This window comes from Delphinapterus leucas, chromosome 19 (assembly GCF_059928025.1).
Source record: "Delphinapterus leucas isolate spDelLeu-1000000601 "Yukka" chromosome 19, BTC_Dleu_Yukka2, whole genome shotgun sequence".
NCBI classification, from domain to species: domain Eukaryota; kingdom Metazoa; phylum Chordata; class Mammalia; order Artiodactyla; family Monodontidae; genus Delphinapterus; species Delphinapterus leucas.
In genome coordinates this window covers 56,296,969-56,312,752 of record NC_143147.1, presented here as the reverse complement: position 1 = coordinate 56,312,752, position 15,784 = coordinate 56,296,969, and the positions used below count along the sequence as shown (strand labels likewise).

General features: G+C 49.3%; 1 protein-coding gene across 6 annotated transcripts in view; it reads left to right on the top strand.

The window, feature by feature from the left end:
- The window catches only part of PECAM1 (platelet and endothelial cell adhesion molecule 1), a 93,185-nt gene extending 79,828 nt beyond the window's left edge, over positions 1-13,357 (top strand). For all 6 annotated transcript variants that reach the window (XM_089901425.1, XM_089901426.1, XM_089901428.1 and 3 more), the window contains 2 exons: positions 7,491-7,513; positions 12,314-13,357. In XM_089901425.1, coding sequence (XP_089757551.1) covers positions 7,491-7,513; positions 12,314-12,343 — 53 coding nt within the window. In that variant the 3' untranslated portion in view covers positions 12,344-13,357. The remainder of the gene's footprint in view (positions 1-7,490; positions 7,514-12,313) is intronic.
- Positions 13,358-15,784: the final 2,427 nt, after the last annotated feature.

Genomic DNA, 15,784 nt, shown 5'->3' with positions numbered 1-15,784 from the left:
GAGATGCGATTAAATGAGAAAAGGGGGCGAGATGGCGCCAGGGGAGATGGTGCCATTTACTCCAAGCATGCAGTCAGTGTATCACCCCTACCGTACAGTGAGCATTCAATCCATTTTAGCTGAAAAATGCATGAGGAACTTGAGCCCTAGTGCCTGGCCCAGGGCAAGACTAGAGCCAGCTCCGGACTCCCAGGCCAGGGCATTCCCACTGTGCTATCTGGGCCATTAGGTGTCAGTTGGGGCTTGGGTCTCTCTATAATCTGGTCTTTCATCTGGCAACCAGCTCCTGCCAGGTAGGTAGAGGGAGCCCTGGGTCTTATAGCCAAAACCACATCGCTGCTGCAAAAGCCAGTGTCCTGGAAGCCAAAGGAGTTCCTGTTTTTGAGCGTTTCCCACTCAGCTGCTGCCCAAAGGGAGGAGGCTGCAGGCCTTGGTTGATTCCTCTTCCCTTTTCTTTTTTTTCCTCTGTCAGCCACTCAAAACCATCATAGGGTTGAGGGAGGCTCTATTATTATTCCTGCTCTACAGATGGGGAAATGGGCAGAGGTGAAATAGCTTGTCCTGGTCCCAAGGCCAGTGGTGGCAGAGCAGGGACTGAGTGTGGGGAGCCTGGCTGCAGAGTGGCGCACTTCACAAGCCTCACGTTTCCTCTGTGTTGCCAAACCAACTGGTTTCCACTTTCATCAGCCTAATTAGAGGATGCAACTCTGTCTGCTTTAGAAATTAAGAGTAACAGCCTGGTATGGTCTGGGTGAGCCTGGGTGAGTCATGGAGCCTCTCGGGACCTCTGTCACCTTCTCTGTGGAATGAGGGGCATTGGCTCGAATCTGGATCAGGGGTTCTCCAGGTTGGTTACAATACAGGTAGACTGGCACCACCTCTGATTCAGTAGGTCTAAGTGAGCTGAGAATTTGCATTTCTAACAGATTCCCACATGCTGCTGCTACTGTTCTGGGGACACACTTTTAGAACCATTTTCTAGATGCTCTGAGTTCCCTTCTGACTGTACCACTCTGAGTTCTGCTGTGCTTCTCGTTTGAAGAGGTAGAGTCTTTCTTACTCCCCAGCAATCCTGGAGGGATTGCTCTAGATTGGCCGGCAGAGATAACCCAGAAACACTGTGTGTGTGTGTGTGTGTCTGTGTGTGTGTGTGTCTGTGTGTCTGTGTGTCTGTGTGTGTGTTGAGGGGAGGGTGTGACCCACAATAAAAAAAGGCCCCGTGAGGGTCTCTGGGCTGGTCTGGGAGCAGGCTGAGCGCAGGGCTGAGTCTTATCTGACTTTTCCTTCTTAGGTTTTTGTTCTTCCCCAACTGTGAAACCCCCAGTTTCTCAGTTCCCCATCACCTTCCAACGAGCAGCACTTCAGGGCTGGCTATTTTGGGAAATGGCTCACAGGGCGTAGTTCTGGCTCTTAGACCCCCTTTTTCCCCTGAGTGATGCAAAGGAAAACTGCTCCTCTAGATAAGCAAAAGGGCAACAGGCAGGCCTGCCTCCAAGGAGCAACCCCAGGCGGGGCCGGAGAGGGTGTCAGGGGATCTGGTAGGCCATGGGAGGCACCAGGTCTTTGCAATCTTGGCTTTAGGCTCTGAGCTCAGCATTTTTTTTTTAAACCTGTGGTAAAATATATTGGGTTGGCCGAAAAGTTCATTCGGGTTTTCGTAACATGGAAAAACCCAAACAAACTTCTTGGCCAACCCAACACATAACACTTGCCATTTTAACCATTTTTACATGTACATTTCAGTAACACTAAGTACAATCACATTGTTGTATGATCGTCACCACCATCCATCTCCAGAACTTTTTCGTCTTTCCAAACTGATACTCCTTACCCATTAAATGATAATTCCCCAGACCCAGCCCCTGGCAACAACGACCGTTCTACTTTGTGTCCCTGTGAACTTGACTACGTTCAGCTGTTTTAATCTGTCAGATCAGGTGGTTGAATGAATGATCTTAAGTTGCTTTCCAGTCATAACATTCAGAGTCTCAGCGTCCTGGCGTTTGGAAGGGATGGTCATTTGTCTATACCTTGGTCACTCCAGACCCAGGCTCTGGAACATGTCTGTGGTGGGTGGGGACTCAGTCCCTTCTAAGAGTCACTCCCCGGGTCCCTTGGCGCCAACCCTAATCCTCTGCCCACCTTTGACTCCACGTTTGCCCTTCAAATCTGAGTTAAGTCCTGGATCTCAGGGGCCATTTTACCGTGTTTCTGCTGCATTTGTGTCAGCCAGAGGCCAGCCTGGGCGGTTCTCTGTACTGCAAACCTCATGGAAAACACCCTTAATAGGAGACCTGGGGGTTGGTCTTGGCTCCGCCCTCATCAGGTTATAAGACTTGGCCCCACCCCCACTGCTATCCCATCAGACGTCAGTTTCCTCACAAGTCCCCACTAAAATTCCCTTGGCCTCAGTGCAGCTGCTGCGGGGTGGACGTGTCAGTGTTCCTCAGGAATGTACATGGCCCTTGAGTGGATAAGGGCTGTTGTGGACAGGTGGGTTCTATAAAATGAGGAGGGAGGGAGGCATCTCTTCCAACTCGTTACCTCCCACTGGGTCTTGACCACAGTCACACACATCTGCTCTTCTGTATTTTTTCATAGTTGAAAATTTATTGGAAAAAATTTTTTTCTATAGATTTATTTTATTTATTTTTGACTGCACGGGGGCTTTCTCTAGTTGGGGCAAAGGGGGGCCACTCCTCGTTGCGGCACGCGGGCTTTTCATTGCGGTGGCTTCTCTCGTTGTGGAGCACGGGCTCTAGGTGGGCGGGCTTCAGTAGTTGTGTCTTGCGGGCTCTAGAGCACAGGCTCAGTAGTTGTGGTGCACGGGCTTAGTTTCTCCGTGGGATCTTCCTGGACCAGGGCTCGAACCTGTGTCCCCTGCATTGGCGGGCAGATTCTTTTTTTTTTATTTTTTATAAATTTATTTTATTTTTTTTTGCTGTGTTGGGTCTTCATTGCTGCTCCCGGGCTTTCTCTAGTTGCGGCGAGTGGGGGCTAGTCTTCATTACGGTATGCAGGCTTCTCACTGCGGTGGCTTCTCTGGTTGCGGAGCATGGGCTCTAGGCGTGTGGGCTTCAGTATTTGTGGCACGTGGGCTCAGCAGTTGTGGCACGCAGGCTCAGTAGTTGTGGCTCACGGGCTTAGTTGCTCTGCAGCATGTGGGATCTTCCCGGACCAGAGATCGAACCCGTGTCTCCTGCATTGGCAGGCGGATTCTTTTTTTTTTTTCCTCTCACTGTTGCGGCCTTTCCCGTTGCGGAGCACAGGCTCCGGACGCACAGGCTCAGCAGCCATGGCTCACGGGCCCAGCCGCTCTGCGGCATGTGGGATCTTCCCGGACCGGGGCACGAACCCGTGTCCCCTGCATCGGCAGGTGGACTCTCAACCACTGTGCCACCAGGGACGCTCCTGTTGGAAAATTTAAATTCATTATTAATATGTTGTTACAGTGACTCAAGCACAAATGGCATTATGTTGCCTACTCTTAACTATTCCAACACCTGAAATATTCATTTTTAGGAAAATATAAGTACTAATACAGTAGCATACTAGAAAATTTTGATATTAAAGCTTATTTTCCCATTGGAGTTACTTTGCCTTTTTTTTTTTTTTACATATACATGTATCTATTAGTTTTCAAATTCTTTTCCCATTTACGTTGTTACATAATACTGAGCAGAGTTCCCTGTGCTGCTATTCTATTTTGTTGACATACTGCTGAGCTAACATCTTCCTGTCCCAGCAATTAAGTCACTCTGAGGCGAGGAAACCTCTCGATCTTTGAGCTTTTTCACTTTCCAGCCATTAGATGATTCTTTGCTACATGTTCCCTGCCTGTTAGGGAGGGAAGGAGAGGGATTCTCAGAACTTGGAAGACTTTATCAGAAAGAGACCAAATTGAAGTCAGCCTCAGGAGAAGACAGAGCAAGCCCTGGGGACACTGCCAGAACGGGTGGAGAAAGAGATTTTGCCCCTCACTAAGCTTCAGCTTTCTCAGGGGAATGGAGAAAATGATAATTTCCTCATAATTTAGATCTGCAAGCTTAGCACTTGGGGTTTTTTAAAGTTCTTGTTTCCTTTTCCCTTGTTTGCCTGAGGTTAGGATTTGTCAGCAGTAGCAGCTCTAGTTATGGTTAATGATATGGCTTACCAGAAATGGGAAAATTCGTCTGTTTTTGTGCTCCTCAGTAAGCAGACATGTGGATGATCCTCAGAAGTGAGCATTGCAGGAAAGTGATCCAGGTCCCAGTGTGGTACCTTTCTCTCCCAACCCTTAACTAGAGCCCATTTACTCCCACCCACGTGGTTTTGGACTTCACGCAGGATAGTCTGTTACTCAGCTGAGCCCTCTTGGTTGAGATGGACGAGGCGTCTTCGCAGGGTTTGTTCATAGCTTGGTGCTCTGGGCTGTGAGCTGACCTGGAGTCAAAGGCGCCCCCCACCCCACCTCTTCCTCCTCTGCCTGGTGCCAACTAATTCAAGGAAAGGTTTGATTCTTTTCCTCCCCCTTGTTCTCTAGTGCTCTCCTAGTGACAGGAGCTAAAAGAGCTAAACCGTAGCTGGGTAGAGAGCCTCTCCGTGAGTCAGCTCATGGTTATCCGTGGCAACGCTCCTCAGCTTCCCTCAGCCTGCTGGAGCCTGGTGTGAACTGGAATTCCCGGCTAGCCAGGGAAGTGTGTATCTTCACTCTGATTCAGCAATTGATGGCTTTACAGTGCCCCAGCTCGTCCTGAAAGTACTTTATAAAATGGTTTGCAGTTCATCCAAAGCATAACTTACTAACATATATTTACCCCGGTTTTTAAGGCAGGAGAATAAAGCGGTTCATTATAATTAATTAGCAATGCAGTCAAGTTCTTCCCTATGAAAGAACTAAGGTCTAGGATAAGATTTCCACAGTTTAGGGCAGAGGTTCTCAATGCAAGAGACATTTGGCAATGTCTGGAGACATTTTTGGTTGTCATAATTTGGGGCGGGAGGAGGGGTGCTACTGCATCTAATGGGTGGAGGCCAAGGATGCTGCTAAACATCTTAGAATGCACAGGACAAGCCCCATAACAAAGAATTATCCAGCCCAGAATGTCAGTAGTGCCAGTGTTAAGAAACTCTGGTTTGGAGGAATTCGTTTCCTGTCATTCCTCCAAGACGAGAGCTGGTTTTCCTCCCTAGATGCTCTGTGCCCACCTTGGAGGTATCCTGGGCACATCCCACCCAACAACTAGTGGTTCTGGGGAGGGATGCCAAGTCCTGCTCCAGACACTAACCTATGTCTTTTGGATCAGGCAGGACCCACCTCCCTCACTCAGCCTCCTTCTTCTGCTTTCTCTTTGCCTGGAATTCAGACTTCTGAGATACTTCTTAAGGGAGCAGAAATCCAGTATACCAAGAGTGGCTGGTCATGGAGACGGGACCAAAGAACAGAGGGGCCCTATGCCATGTCCCCTCTGGGAGGGAGAGAAGAGCACTTGAGGACCTGTCCCCACCCATCCTGCGAGGCCCAGAGCAAACTAGCCTAGTGGGCACTGCCAGCCTGCCCCCAGGGTGGCATCTCCTACCTCAGAGTGCAAGGCAGTAAAACTTGCTCCATTAAAAAAATATATGGGGGCTTCCTTGGTGGCGCAGTGGTTAAGAATCCGCCTGCCAATGCAGGGGACATGGGTTCGAGCCATGGTCCGGGAAGATCCCACATGCCACGGAGAAACTAAGCCCGTGCACCACAACTACTGAGCCCATGTGCCGCAACTACTGAAGCCTGTGCACCTAGAGTCCGTGCTCTGCAACAAGAGAAGCCACTGCGGTGAGAAGCCCACGCACCGCAACAAAGAGTAGCCCCTGCTCGCTGCAACTAGAGAAAAGCCCATACGCAGCAAGGAAGAACCAATACAGCCAATAAATAAATAAATAAATTTATTTTAAAAAAATATGGATACTACCCACCAGATTCTGGTACCAAAAAGAAACAAAACAAGTGTGCATAACTTGGAGCTCCATCAGCATTATCAGCATACTTGAATTTTAGTATTCTGTGTCCCTGTTGCTTTAGGAAACACAGCCTGAGGCTCTTGCCCTCCTGTGTCTGATTCCAGAGCCCTTGGGGCTTTGGAGGAACGGGAAGCATGGGATCCTTTGGGTCCTCCCAGGTCAGGTTTGGGCTGGGGGTGGGGTGCTGCCCACAGCCTTACTCAATGTGTGGAAGTTTACACAATGGCTCAACTTCTTGGTCGGGCTGATTCATCCATTTGGCCTTTGACGCCTACCTCTGACCCAGCCAGGACAGAAGGGGGCCCCTTAGGAACTCCTGGCCCTGTTCCCTCTAGAGGAGACGCACAATGGAGCTGTGATAAGACAGGGTTTGAGGAGGAAGTAGACTGGTGGAAACAGGATATTTTTAAATTAGAGAAAGAAACAGAAGATTGTGACTCCTGTTGTGACAGTTGGGTCCTGAGACAGCCCAGGATTCAAAGGGACTGGGCTTGAGCTTAGGCGGTACCAAGGCCCCTTGAATTGCCTCTCAGGTAAGACTGAGGATTTGGGAGTGGGGACAGGGTATGACTCTCCACCACCTTTAAGAATAGCAACCAACCCCCAAACCCTCATCTCCTCTTGGGCCTTCCCCAGGCTTCTGTGTCTTCGGAGCCATGTCCATAGTGGGCTATTTGGGGAATCAGCCCCAACATGTAGGCCACTCCCCATTCAGAAACTCTGCTGTTAGTGGGGCCTGGTCCTGTCCAAGAGGCAAATCATAGCCCTCTCTTGCCTCTTGCCGTGAAAATCATTCCTAACTAATGCAGGCGGGGGTCACGCACCCTTCGACGCAATGTCTCCTGTTCTCTTCTGGACATTTTCAGAATGTCCAGCCAGTCCCGGCATGTACCCTGGCAGGAAGACTGTGTGGTCTCCGGATGACTGAGATGAGGCTCCCCGGGCCCTGCCCTTCAGACAGCACTTGAACCATATATGCCAAGGGCGTTGGCCTTGTTTGTACTTTCTGCTCCATTTGATCCCACTCCTGGGAATAGACAAACTAGTATGAAATATGGAAATTGCTTTATTCCCAAAGAGGACATTGGCAGCATTATTTAAAATAGCCAAAACTTGGAAAGCACCTCAACTTAAATGTTGACATTTAAGTCAACAGTGGAACCAGAGATAATTTTTACCTGCTTTCTACTTTTCTGTAGTTTTCAGTTTTTTCCCTAAACTAACAGATGCTATTAATTCTTAAACAACTGTTTAAAATGTTAAACTAGCTGCCCGGGACTTTATATGCTTGTCACATGGAGCTACAGGGCCCAGGGGAAGCTATCTGTGGGCAAAAGAGCCATAAACCTGGGGACCCAGTGAGCTTGAGGGTCTGGCGTCTCCTGCACCGCGCTCCCTCCCTCCCTCTTTATTTGCGCAGCTCCTGAGATGTTGGGCGTAGGGGGTGGGGGGAGCCTAACTCATGCTCTGTGTTGCTCACCTCCATGTTATCCTTTGTTTTGCAGATTTCGTGGAAAACAGATATTCTGTAAGTACACATTTCATATGCACTATTTTTTTTTAAAACAGTCCATCGAACAGTGAAATATTTCCAGACTCACCCAGGTTCTGCAGCCCCAGCAATGACACCCCTAGACTAGCCTCGTCTGTTTTAGACCAGGAGCCTGGGCTCCTCTGACTAGCCTGGTCATCAGGCTAGCCAGGTTTTCTAGGCCAGCTGTGATTTTGAAATTCTCTCCTACTGTTTCCATCATTATGATTCAGCCCACTTGTGAAGGGAGAGCCTGGAAGTCCCCCGCAGGGTTGGGAATCTAGGGCTCTCAGCTCCAGATGAGCAAAGTCCACATTTCCTCTGAGTCTAGGTCCTTGGAGGTGAGGCAGATTCGGGGGGTGTACTTGGAGAAGAGAAGTGTCCAACAGTCACCCTCACACACCAGGCCCTCTGCTGCAGGGGACACACAAGGTCTTTGATCCAGTGAGGGAATCAGATGAGTTTTCTTGGCTGAGAAAGCAAAGGGATAACAGCTACTCCAGAAGCCATGGAAACAGAGAACAGAGGTGCTTTGTTCTGCCTGGTTAGTGGCCTCTTCACCAAGGAGGGGTCATTTGGATGGGCCATGAGGAGTGAGCGGGTTCCAGCAGCGTCCAGGTAGAAGGATCATCAGGTGCAGAGGCGTGAGGGTCGGAGCAGAGTCTCTAGCAGCTCAGAATGGGGGCAGACGGGGGTGCCGGTGACAAGTGATAGGGGAAAAGCAAGTTAGGGCTTGCTTGGGAAAAACTCGAACACCTCATTATGAGGTTTCATTCTGTAGGAAATAGAGGATTTAGGAAGCTGCCACTTGGCAGATGGGAATGTTTAAAAGAAGTGCAGAGGCCCAAGTTCAAGTTTTGTGAAGACCCATTTTCCCCTATCTTCCTACTCCCAACCTTTTTATGAGCTACCCAGCAGCACAAGAGTTAACTAACTGGGCAGCTAACATCTTAAGAAATGAGGGATTTGTCTGGCAAACTGCTTCTTTAAGGTCTGGGAAGAACTTTCAGCAAGATTGCCGGTAGCCCTTCCAATGGGCCCCCAGCTTCCTTTGTTTTGCCTGAGTCTGAATTCTTGTAAAACAGAGAACTCATTATGCCTTTGACAGACAGGAAGCCGCTGACATTCTTTTTATGGAGGAAGGCTATCAATTTAAGGAAAAGAGGAATGAAATGAATGTCTTTTTCTAGCCTAAGCCACCCAGAAATCAGAGACTGTTGCATTGGAAGGAAAAGGGGCCCAATTTATAGATGAGAAAACCGAGTCCTGAATTGGCAGGACAGCTTGACCAGGGTCACCCAGCTTGTTAATAGCAGAGCCAGGACTAGAACCCTAGGTCTCCAGACTCCCCAGCCAGTCCACAACACAAGACTTCCTCCAAGAAGTGATGTCACTGTCCCAGCCATCATGGCGTTGCGAGAGTGGAAAGTGAGAACTTTGCCCCATGGGCCTTGTGGGTCTCGGATAAAGAGATGTTCTCCCGCTGCAATAATCGTGGCTGTGTCCACCCAAGGCAGGTCTGCTGGACCTGCAGGACTGACTTATTTACTTTTTCTTCAATCCAGATGATCTCTCTGGACAAAGGCTCTGAGCTCTAGGACAGACAGAACTTCCCCTTTCCCCAGAAGCCAGCCCATGGGCCCAGGAGTCTGCTTCCAGAATGCTCCTGAGAGTTCACCCATGGCTGGTCCTGTGCCCCAAAATAATAAGGCCTTTTGGCGGGAGCACAGGGATTCCCAGCCGTTGGGAAAGGCATTTTGAATCTTTAAGGGAATGCGTCTTGTTTATAAAAGAAGCAGGTATAGTTTCCCTAATAATCAGCTGGTGAGGGTCAGGAGAAAATTAATTGAATTGCTCAGCAGGGAAATGGGAGGGGATTTCCTTCCTGAAATCAAACCTGGCGATCATTCCCAGTTGTTTAATGGCCGTTGCTTCTGAAAACATATTGGAGGAAATACCTTAACAATGAGATAGCCACTTAGCCAAATACTAATTTAGTATTGTTCAACTTGCTTCAATGGCGCATTCTGACTTCATTTTTCCTCTGCCATTTTTGCCTTGTTTATAAATCGTGTTGTGGCCTAGGCAGACAGATAACGTGAAAAGAGAACACCCTGTACTTAAAGGGATGAATCTGGACTCGCGTGGGTCTCAGGATCTTGGAAGGGACTTGCCTTCTTACTGACAAAAGGCAATTTCTAGTTACAACTCATCTCCTTCCCTCCCGGGAGCCAGCGGGCAGCCAGACTGCAATGGGAACAGCCCTGGAGTTGGGATCAAGAGACTGGGGCATGAGTTCCAGCTCTCCAGCCAAGCCTAAGCTTCCCCATCTGTAAAATAGAGATGGTGATGGCAACAACAAAAACAGTACTGTCTACCTATTTAAAGACCATCTTCAGGGTTAAGTGAGAAACGTGTGTGCAGAGTACTTTGCAGATTGCAAACTATCATATAAAAGCTAATTGATTATCTATTTTAAAGTTCTTTTCATCAAACACTCTGGCAGCATAAGGCACGGATAGAGAATTTACTTCACTTGGCCCTGAAATCCCCCTGTCACCTGAGGGGAAGGTAGCAGTTGCTTACCCAAAGCACAGGATTCAACCCAAGCCAAGCTTTGACAGGAAGCAGAGACCCACATTAAAACTTGACTTTTCCCTGATACCTATTTATTAGACATGTCACTTCAGGCAGATTTCCTAACCTCTCGGGGCCTTAGTTTCCTCATTTGTAAATTGGAGGAAATAGAACCCTCTCACTTAGTTGTTGCAAGGATTAAGCTAGCACCTAGCACAGATCTGGTTCACTGGAAGTGCTGGGACGGAGTGGGGGGGCGGGGGAGACATTCTAGAAGCAGGAAGTAGAGATCCCAGGAGCGTTAGAAGCAAAATGACCTTTGAGAGTGTCCACACCATGTTCTGGCCAGAAGTGGGGCAATTTCTTGGCTGTACTTGGTGTCTGACAGCTGGCCTCTGATTTACACACAGGCAAGCACAGCCTTGGATGTGAGCACATTAACCTTAACTTCCAAATCCCCAAGGCCTGGATGACTGTGGCCCAGCCTTTCCCATCTCTGGAGCTGGTACTGCAGCAGCTCCCTGAGCACTCACTTCCCCTGGAGAGGGGAGCGGAGGTGTCTGGGGAAGGACTTGGTCTGGGGCCTGCAGAAGGCTGGACACCAGGGTCACACACACACACCCCACCACCCCCAGCTGAGCGGAGGAAGTGGAGTGAGGGTAGCTGCCAGGGCTGGCGGGCCTCCAGCCCCCGGGGGCCAACACAACTCTCTTGGCCTGCTTGCCTGGGTCTCTCCTGGCAAAGGAGGAGGCAGAGCCTTGGCCTTCCGGCTGGGGCCCCACAGACCTGCATCCTGTTCCGAGAGGCTCCGCAGCCCTGGCAGGACCAGAATAAAACAGGGACTCCATCTCAGCCAATCCTCAGGGAGACAGACAGCCCGGCCATGGCGTTCCCAAGACCTTGGCCAATCCCCACAACTTTTGCTCCCGCCTCCCCCTGAGATCCACCTGCAGCAGGGGGCCCTGTGCTCGCAGAGGGCCCAGAGTCAGGCACTCAGGCAGGTGCTGCCTGCTCTTCCGGACTCACTGCTGCCCAGGGCCCAGTATCTCCCAGCATGCTCCACTCTTGCCCCCTTGCTCCATCCATTCATCAAAATCCACCCCACCTCGCTGCCCAGCTAGGGTCCTCTCACCACCTCTCAACTCCTTCTGCAGTTTGCTAGGACCTCTTCCACCTTCTAACTTCATGCTAACATTGTTTGTCAATAATTGATAGGATATAAAATTCTCGGGGGCAGGTTCTTGCATCCTCAGCAGAAATAACAGTGCCTGGGTCAGACGGGGGTCCAGTCACTGATGGGTGTGTAGGGGACACAAATACCCTGTGGAGCAGTTAGAGAACACTGCAGGGTGGCATCTGGAATCTAAGAAAAAATTTTGTTTTCACTTTTATTGTGGCAAAATAGACACAACATGAAGTTTACCATCTTAACAACTTTTCAGTGTACAATTCAGGGGCATTAATGCATTCTCATTGTTGTGCAACAATTGCCAAATCCATCCACAGAACTTTTCATTATCCCAGACGCAAACTCTGCACCCATGAAGCCCTGACTTCCTATTTCCCCTTCCACCCAGAATGGCAGCTACCATTCTACTTCCTGTCACTATGAACTTGGCTCTTCTGGGTACCCCATTTAAGTGGAATCACTTGTTCCTTTTGTGTCTAGCTTATTTCAGTTAGCATAATGTTTTCAGGGTTTATCCATGTTGACATGAATCAGAGTTTCATTCCTTTTTAAGGCAAATCATATAATTTAAGAACATTCAGGTTTGATCATTTGAGTTCAGTCTTTCATTTTTGAAATATAAAAACAAACCTAGAGAAGGTTCACCTCATGTTAGAGGCAAAGCTGGAGCAAGACACCAGGTGTCCCTTAACTTTCCTAGTCTTCCTCTTTTCTAGTCTTCCCCATGTAGCACCCATGGGACCTAGTGCTGGGTTCACAGTGGGTGCTTGATGACATTGGTTGCTAGCCTGATGTGCAACGTGTCTGTGGGGGGAGTAGAGGCTGCAGGCCCTACAGAGCAGGTGTGGAGAGAAGGGAAAAACGAGTGTGGGCAGGAGCTGCCCCACAGGGCGGGGCATGTCCTCGGATGACAGCACTGCTTTGCAGTTCCTTTGAGACGTGCTTTGTGCAGTGTTTCATATCTTTCCACCAGGCCAGTCTTCAATCCTGAAGGGTGTGACCATAGTGTGTCTTGTCTCTTGTCACTGCAGAGAACGGAAGGCTCCCCTGATGGAACTTAGGACTCCGAGAGCGCACGCTCCTCCCTGGGAGGACACCCACATTCTGAGAAGAGCGGATGATTCCTGTATTCCAAGCGTTTTGTGCACTTATTTATGAACCTGCCCTGCTCCCACCGCACCACGTGGCGATTCCTCAGGCCAAGTCACCAGTTCTCAAATCCATCTTAACTACATTTATGTTGGGTATAAAGGGCTAACAGAGGGGCTGGTTCATTTCCCACAAGGCCCGCCTCCCACCAAGCTGGAGCATCCTCGGGAGTGGAGAGAAGCAGCAGGAGGTTCAGAGTAAACTGGCCACTGAGATATTTTGAAACTTGAATATTTTATCTTGTACAGAGATCAAGAACTTTTCCAAGTCCCCTCATACACAGAAACCAGTTTCTGTTTTGTAGTCAATCTCTCCTAGCGAATGGCCTGACTTGGGGGCTAGTTTTTCTCTTTGCCTTTGGTCCTTCAAGGGTGTGTGGTTCTGGGCAGTCCTTGTTCCTTGGAAGTACACAGCATGGACCAGACAGCCGCACCCTGTCCCCTCTACCACCTCACCTGCCACAGATGGGAAAACAGAGCTGCTTGGGAGCAACCCCTTTGAGATGCCAACTTGAAGATGAGGTTCATTCTGTGCAATGCACCAAATAGAAAGTGAAGTTGGGCAAAGCACAGATGTTCTTAAGCTGGTTTTCTATTCCCTTTCTTTCTTTTCCCCTACCATGCTGAAGGCCGAAGGACAGGAAGATGGTTGCCTCCAGCAAATATTTTTTTTACTAGAAAAATGAAATGCCTATTTTTCTTACTAATTTTTTGTTATTTATTCCTTGCTAAAGGAATGGTCTCCCGAGGTCTTCAAATGTTTCTGATGGTGCCCTGAGTGGGTGGATGAGGGGCTGCGGCCATTCTGTGGTGGGGTCGCACTAGTGAGCACACCCACGCGAGACCACCTCCCTTGTCCTCCTCATTGACACAGCTGCAGGGACCCTGAGGGGTGTTGTATTAAATAAATTTGATCTTTACTCTTCACAGACCTGTGAGATGTCATCTTCTGAGAGGCCACACACGTACAGAATATCTGTTGTGCCTGGGGACTCCTCAGGGCATCCAAGGCCACAGAGAACCAAGCAGGTCCCGTCAGCAGGCCAGGACCTCGGTGGCCTTCCCTGCAGTCAGAGGTGGTCTGAGTCTCGAACCCTGAGTTATTAATGCCCATCAACAGGTGCTTCACTGTTTGCTCCCAGCTGAGACCCGCTAGGCTGCTGCTGTCAGACTGAGTGAACAGTAACAGCTGCCCACCCCGCCCCCAAACCAGGACGCCCGGTTAAAGTTGAATTCCAGATAAACAACAAATAACTTTTGAGTATAAGTATGTCCCATGTAACGTTTGGGACATACTTATACTATAAGAGTATTCATTTATCTGACATTCAAATTTAACTAGGCATCTTATGTTTTATCTGGTAACCCTACTGGCAAAGCCTCCTCCCACCCCTCTAGGCCTCAGGATCCACCCTCCCCCGTGGCCTCAGACCAGACCTCCCTGCCCCACAGGCCAGCACCACCCACTGGACCTGAAGGCAGAGGAGAGCTGCGTGTGTCCTGGGTCTGCGGTGGCAGAAACTTGAAGGAGCCTCTTTGTCTCTTCATCTCTAAGATGAGTTAGACTAACGGTTCTTAACATTTGGAGGGTTTAGATTCCTTTCAAAATATGATGGCAGCTGTAGACACACACACACACACACACACACACAATGTTGTATCACAAAGATGCTATACAATTTCCCGGTTTTCAGGGCCATTGACTCAGTGCAGAGACAAAGGATTGGATAATCGCTAACAGCCTTCAAGCCTGATAGTTGTGTCAGTGATTTGGGGTGCACCCCGAGCCCCTGTGTCAACTCCTCAGTCCCTTGCTGCCACCAGAGCAGAGCATTTCTGTGGAAGCTGGGAAGACCCTGTTCATACTGCTTATCACTTATAAATGGAGCATAATTGGGTCTTTATTTTTCCCCTCAGTCTATATGTCTGAGGAGCAGGCCACACACGCAGGGGTCTTTCTTTCAGTATATATATTTTTTAATTAAAAAAAATTTTTAAATTAAGTTATTTTTGGCTGCGTTGGGTCTTCGTTGCTGCGCGCGGGCTTCCTCTAGTTGCGATGAGCGGGGCCTACTCTTCGTTGCGGTGCGCAGGCTTCTCATTGCGGTGGCTTCTCTTGTTGGGGAGCACGGGCTCTAGGCACATGGGCTTCAGTAGTTGTGGCACATTGGCTCAGTAGTTGTGGCACGCGGGCTCTAAGCACAGGCTCAGTAGTTGTGGCGCATGGGCTTAGTTGCTCCGCAGCATGTGGGATCTTCCCGGACCAGGGCTCGAACCCGTGTCCCCTGCATTGGCAGGTGGATTCTTAACCACTGTTCCACCAGGGAAGTCCCTCTTTCACTATATTTAATGGCTGAAACCTCCCAAATCAGGATCCTGGTTCCGCTGTCCTAACCTGAAGCCATAACCAAACGTCTAAGCCTGAGCTCATCACGTAACAAGGACGGTCCAGTCACCATTTCCAGGAGAGGAAGGACGTTTTCTTAGCTGTGGAACTTGTTAGTTAGAGCTCCCTCTTGTGTCTTCGTGTTGTAATAGCTTATTAGAGAAGAGACCACTTAGAAAAGGCAGAGTGGAAGTTTTTCCCTCTTCTGAGGAGCCACACGAGGTCAGCCACCCATTTCATGAGCACATACCGAGCGCTCCACCAGCAGAAACTGACTGACTGAACTCTCACTCCATGACATAGACTCAGGATGGGCAAAGTGATCCCAAGGTCAACATTAATTCATTTATGCAGTGGTTTTCTACCAGGGCGCTTTTAACTCCCAGGGGTCACTGGGCAGCGTCTGGAGACATTTTTATTTGTCACAGTTGGGTGGGGCACGTGGTGGGTAGAAGCCAGGGAGGCCATTAAATACCCTACAATGCACAGGACAAACCCCTATGACAAAGAAGTATCAAGTCCAAAATGCCAACAGTGCCAAGGTTGAGAAGCCCTGCATTGAACCAGCCAGTTTATTCATGTATTTACTCAGCAAGCTTGCATCCATCCACCATGCTCTGTTTTCCCGACACTTGGGAGTAGGAAGATTATAAGAATCACACGGCCCCTGATTTCCTGTACAATCCAGTAGCGATACAGGTGAGTAGAGAGCCAGTTACAACAGTGGGACAAAGTTGGTGATGGAAAAATTCAAAGCCAGTGGGGGCATAGGGAAAGGGCTCCTAACACAGAGTTTGGGGGATCAGAGAGAGTGTCCAAGAGGAAGGTGGGTCTAACCAAAGATCTGAGGGCAGGTAGAGGGTAGCAGGTCAAAAAGGTGGGTTGAGGAGCAAGGAGCATGACCAAAAATGGGGGGACGTGTGCTAAAACCCTGAGGCAAGGGAGAGGATGGTGTCCCCAATGAATAT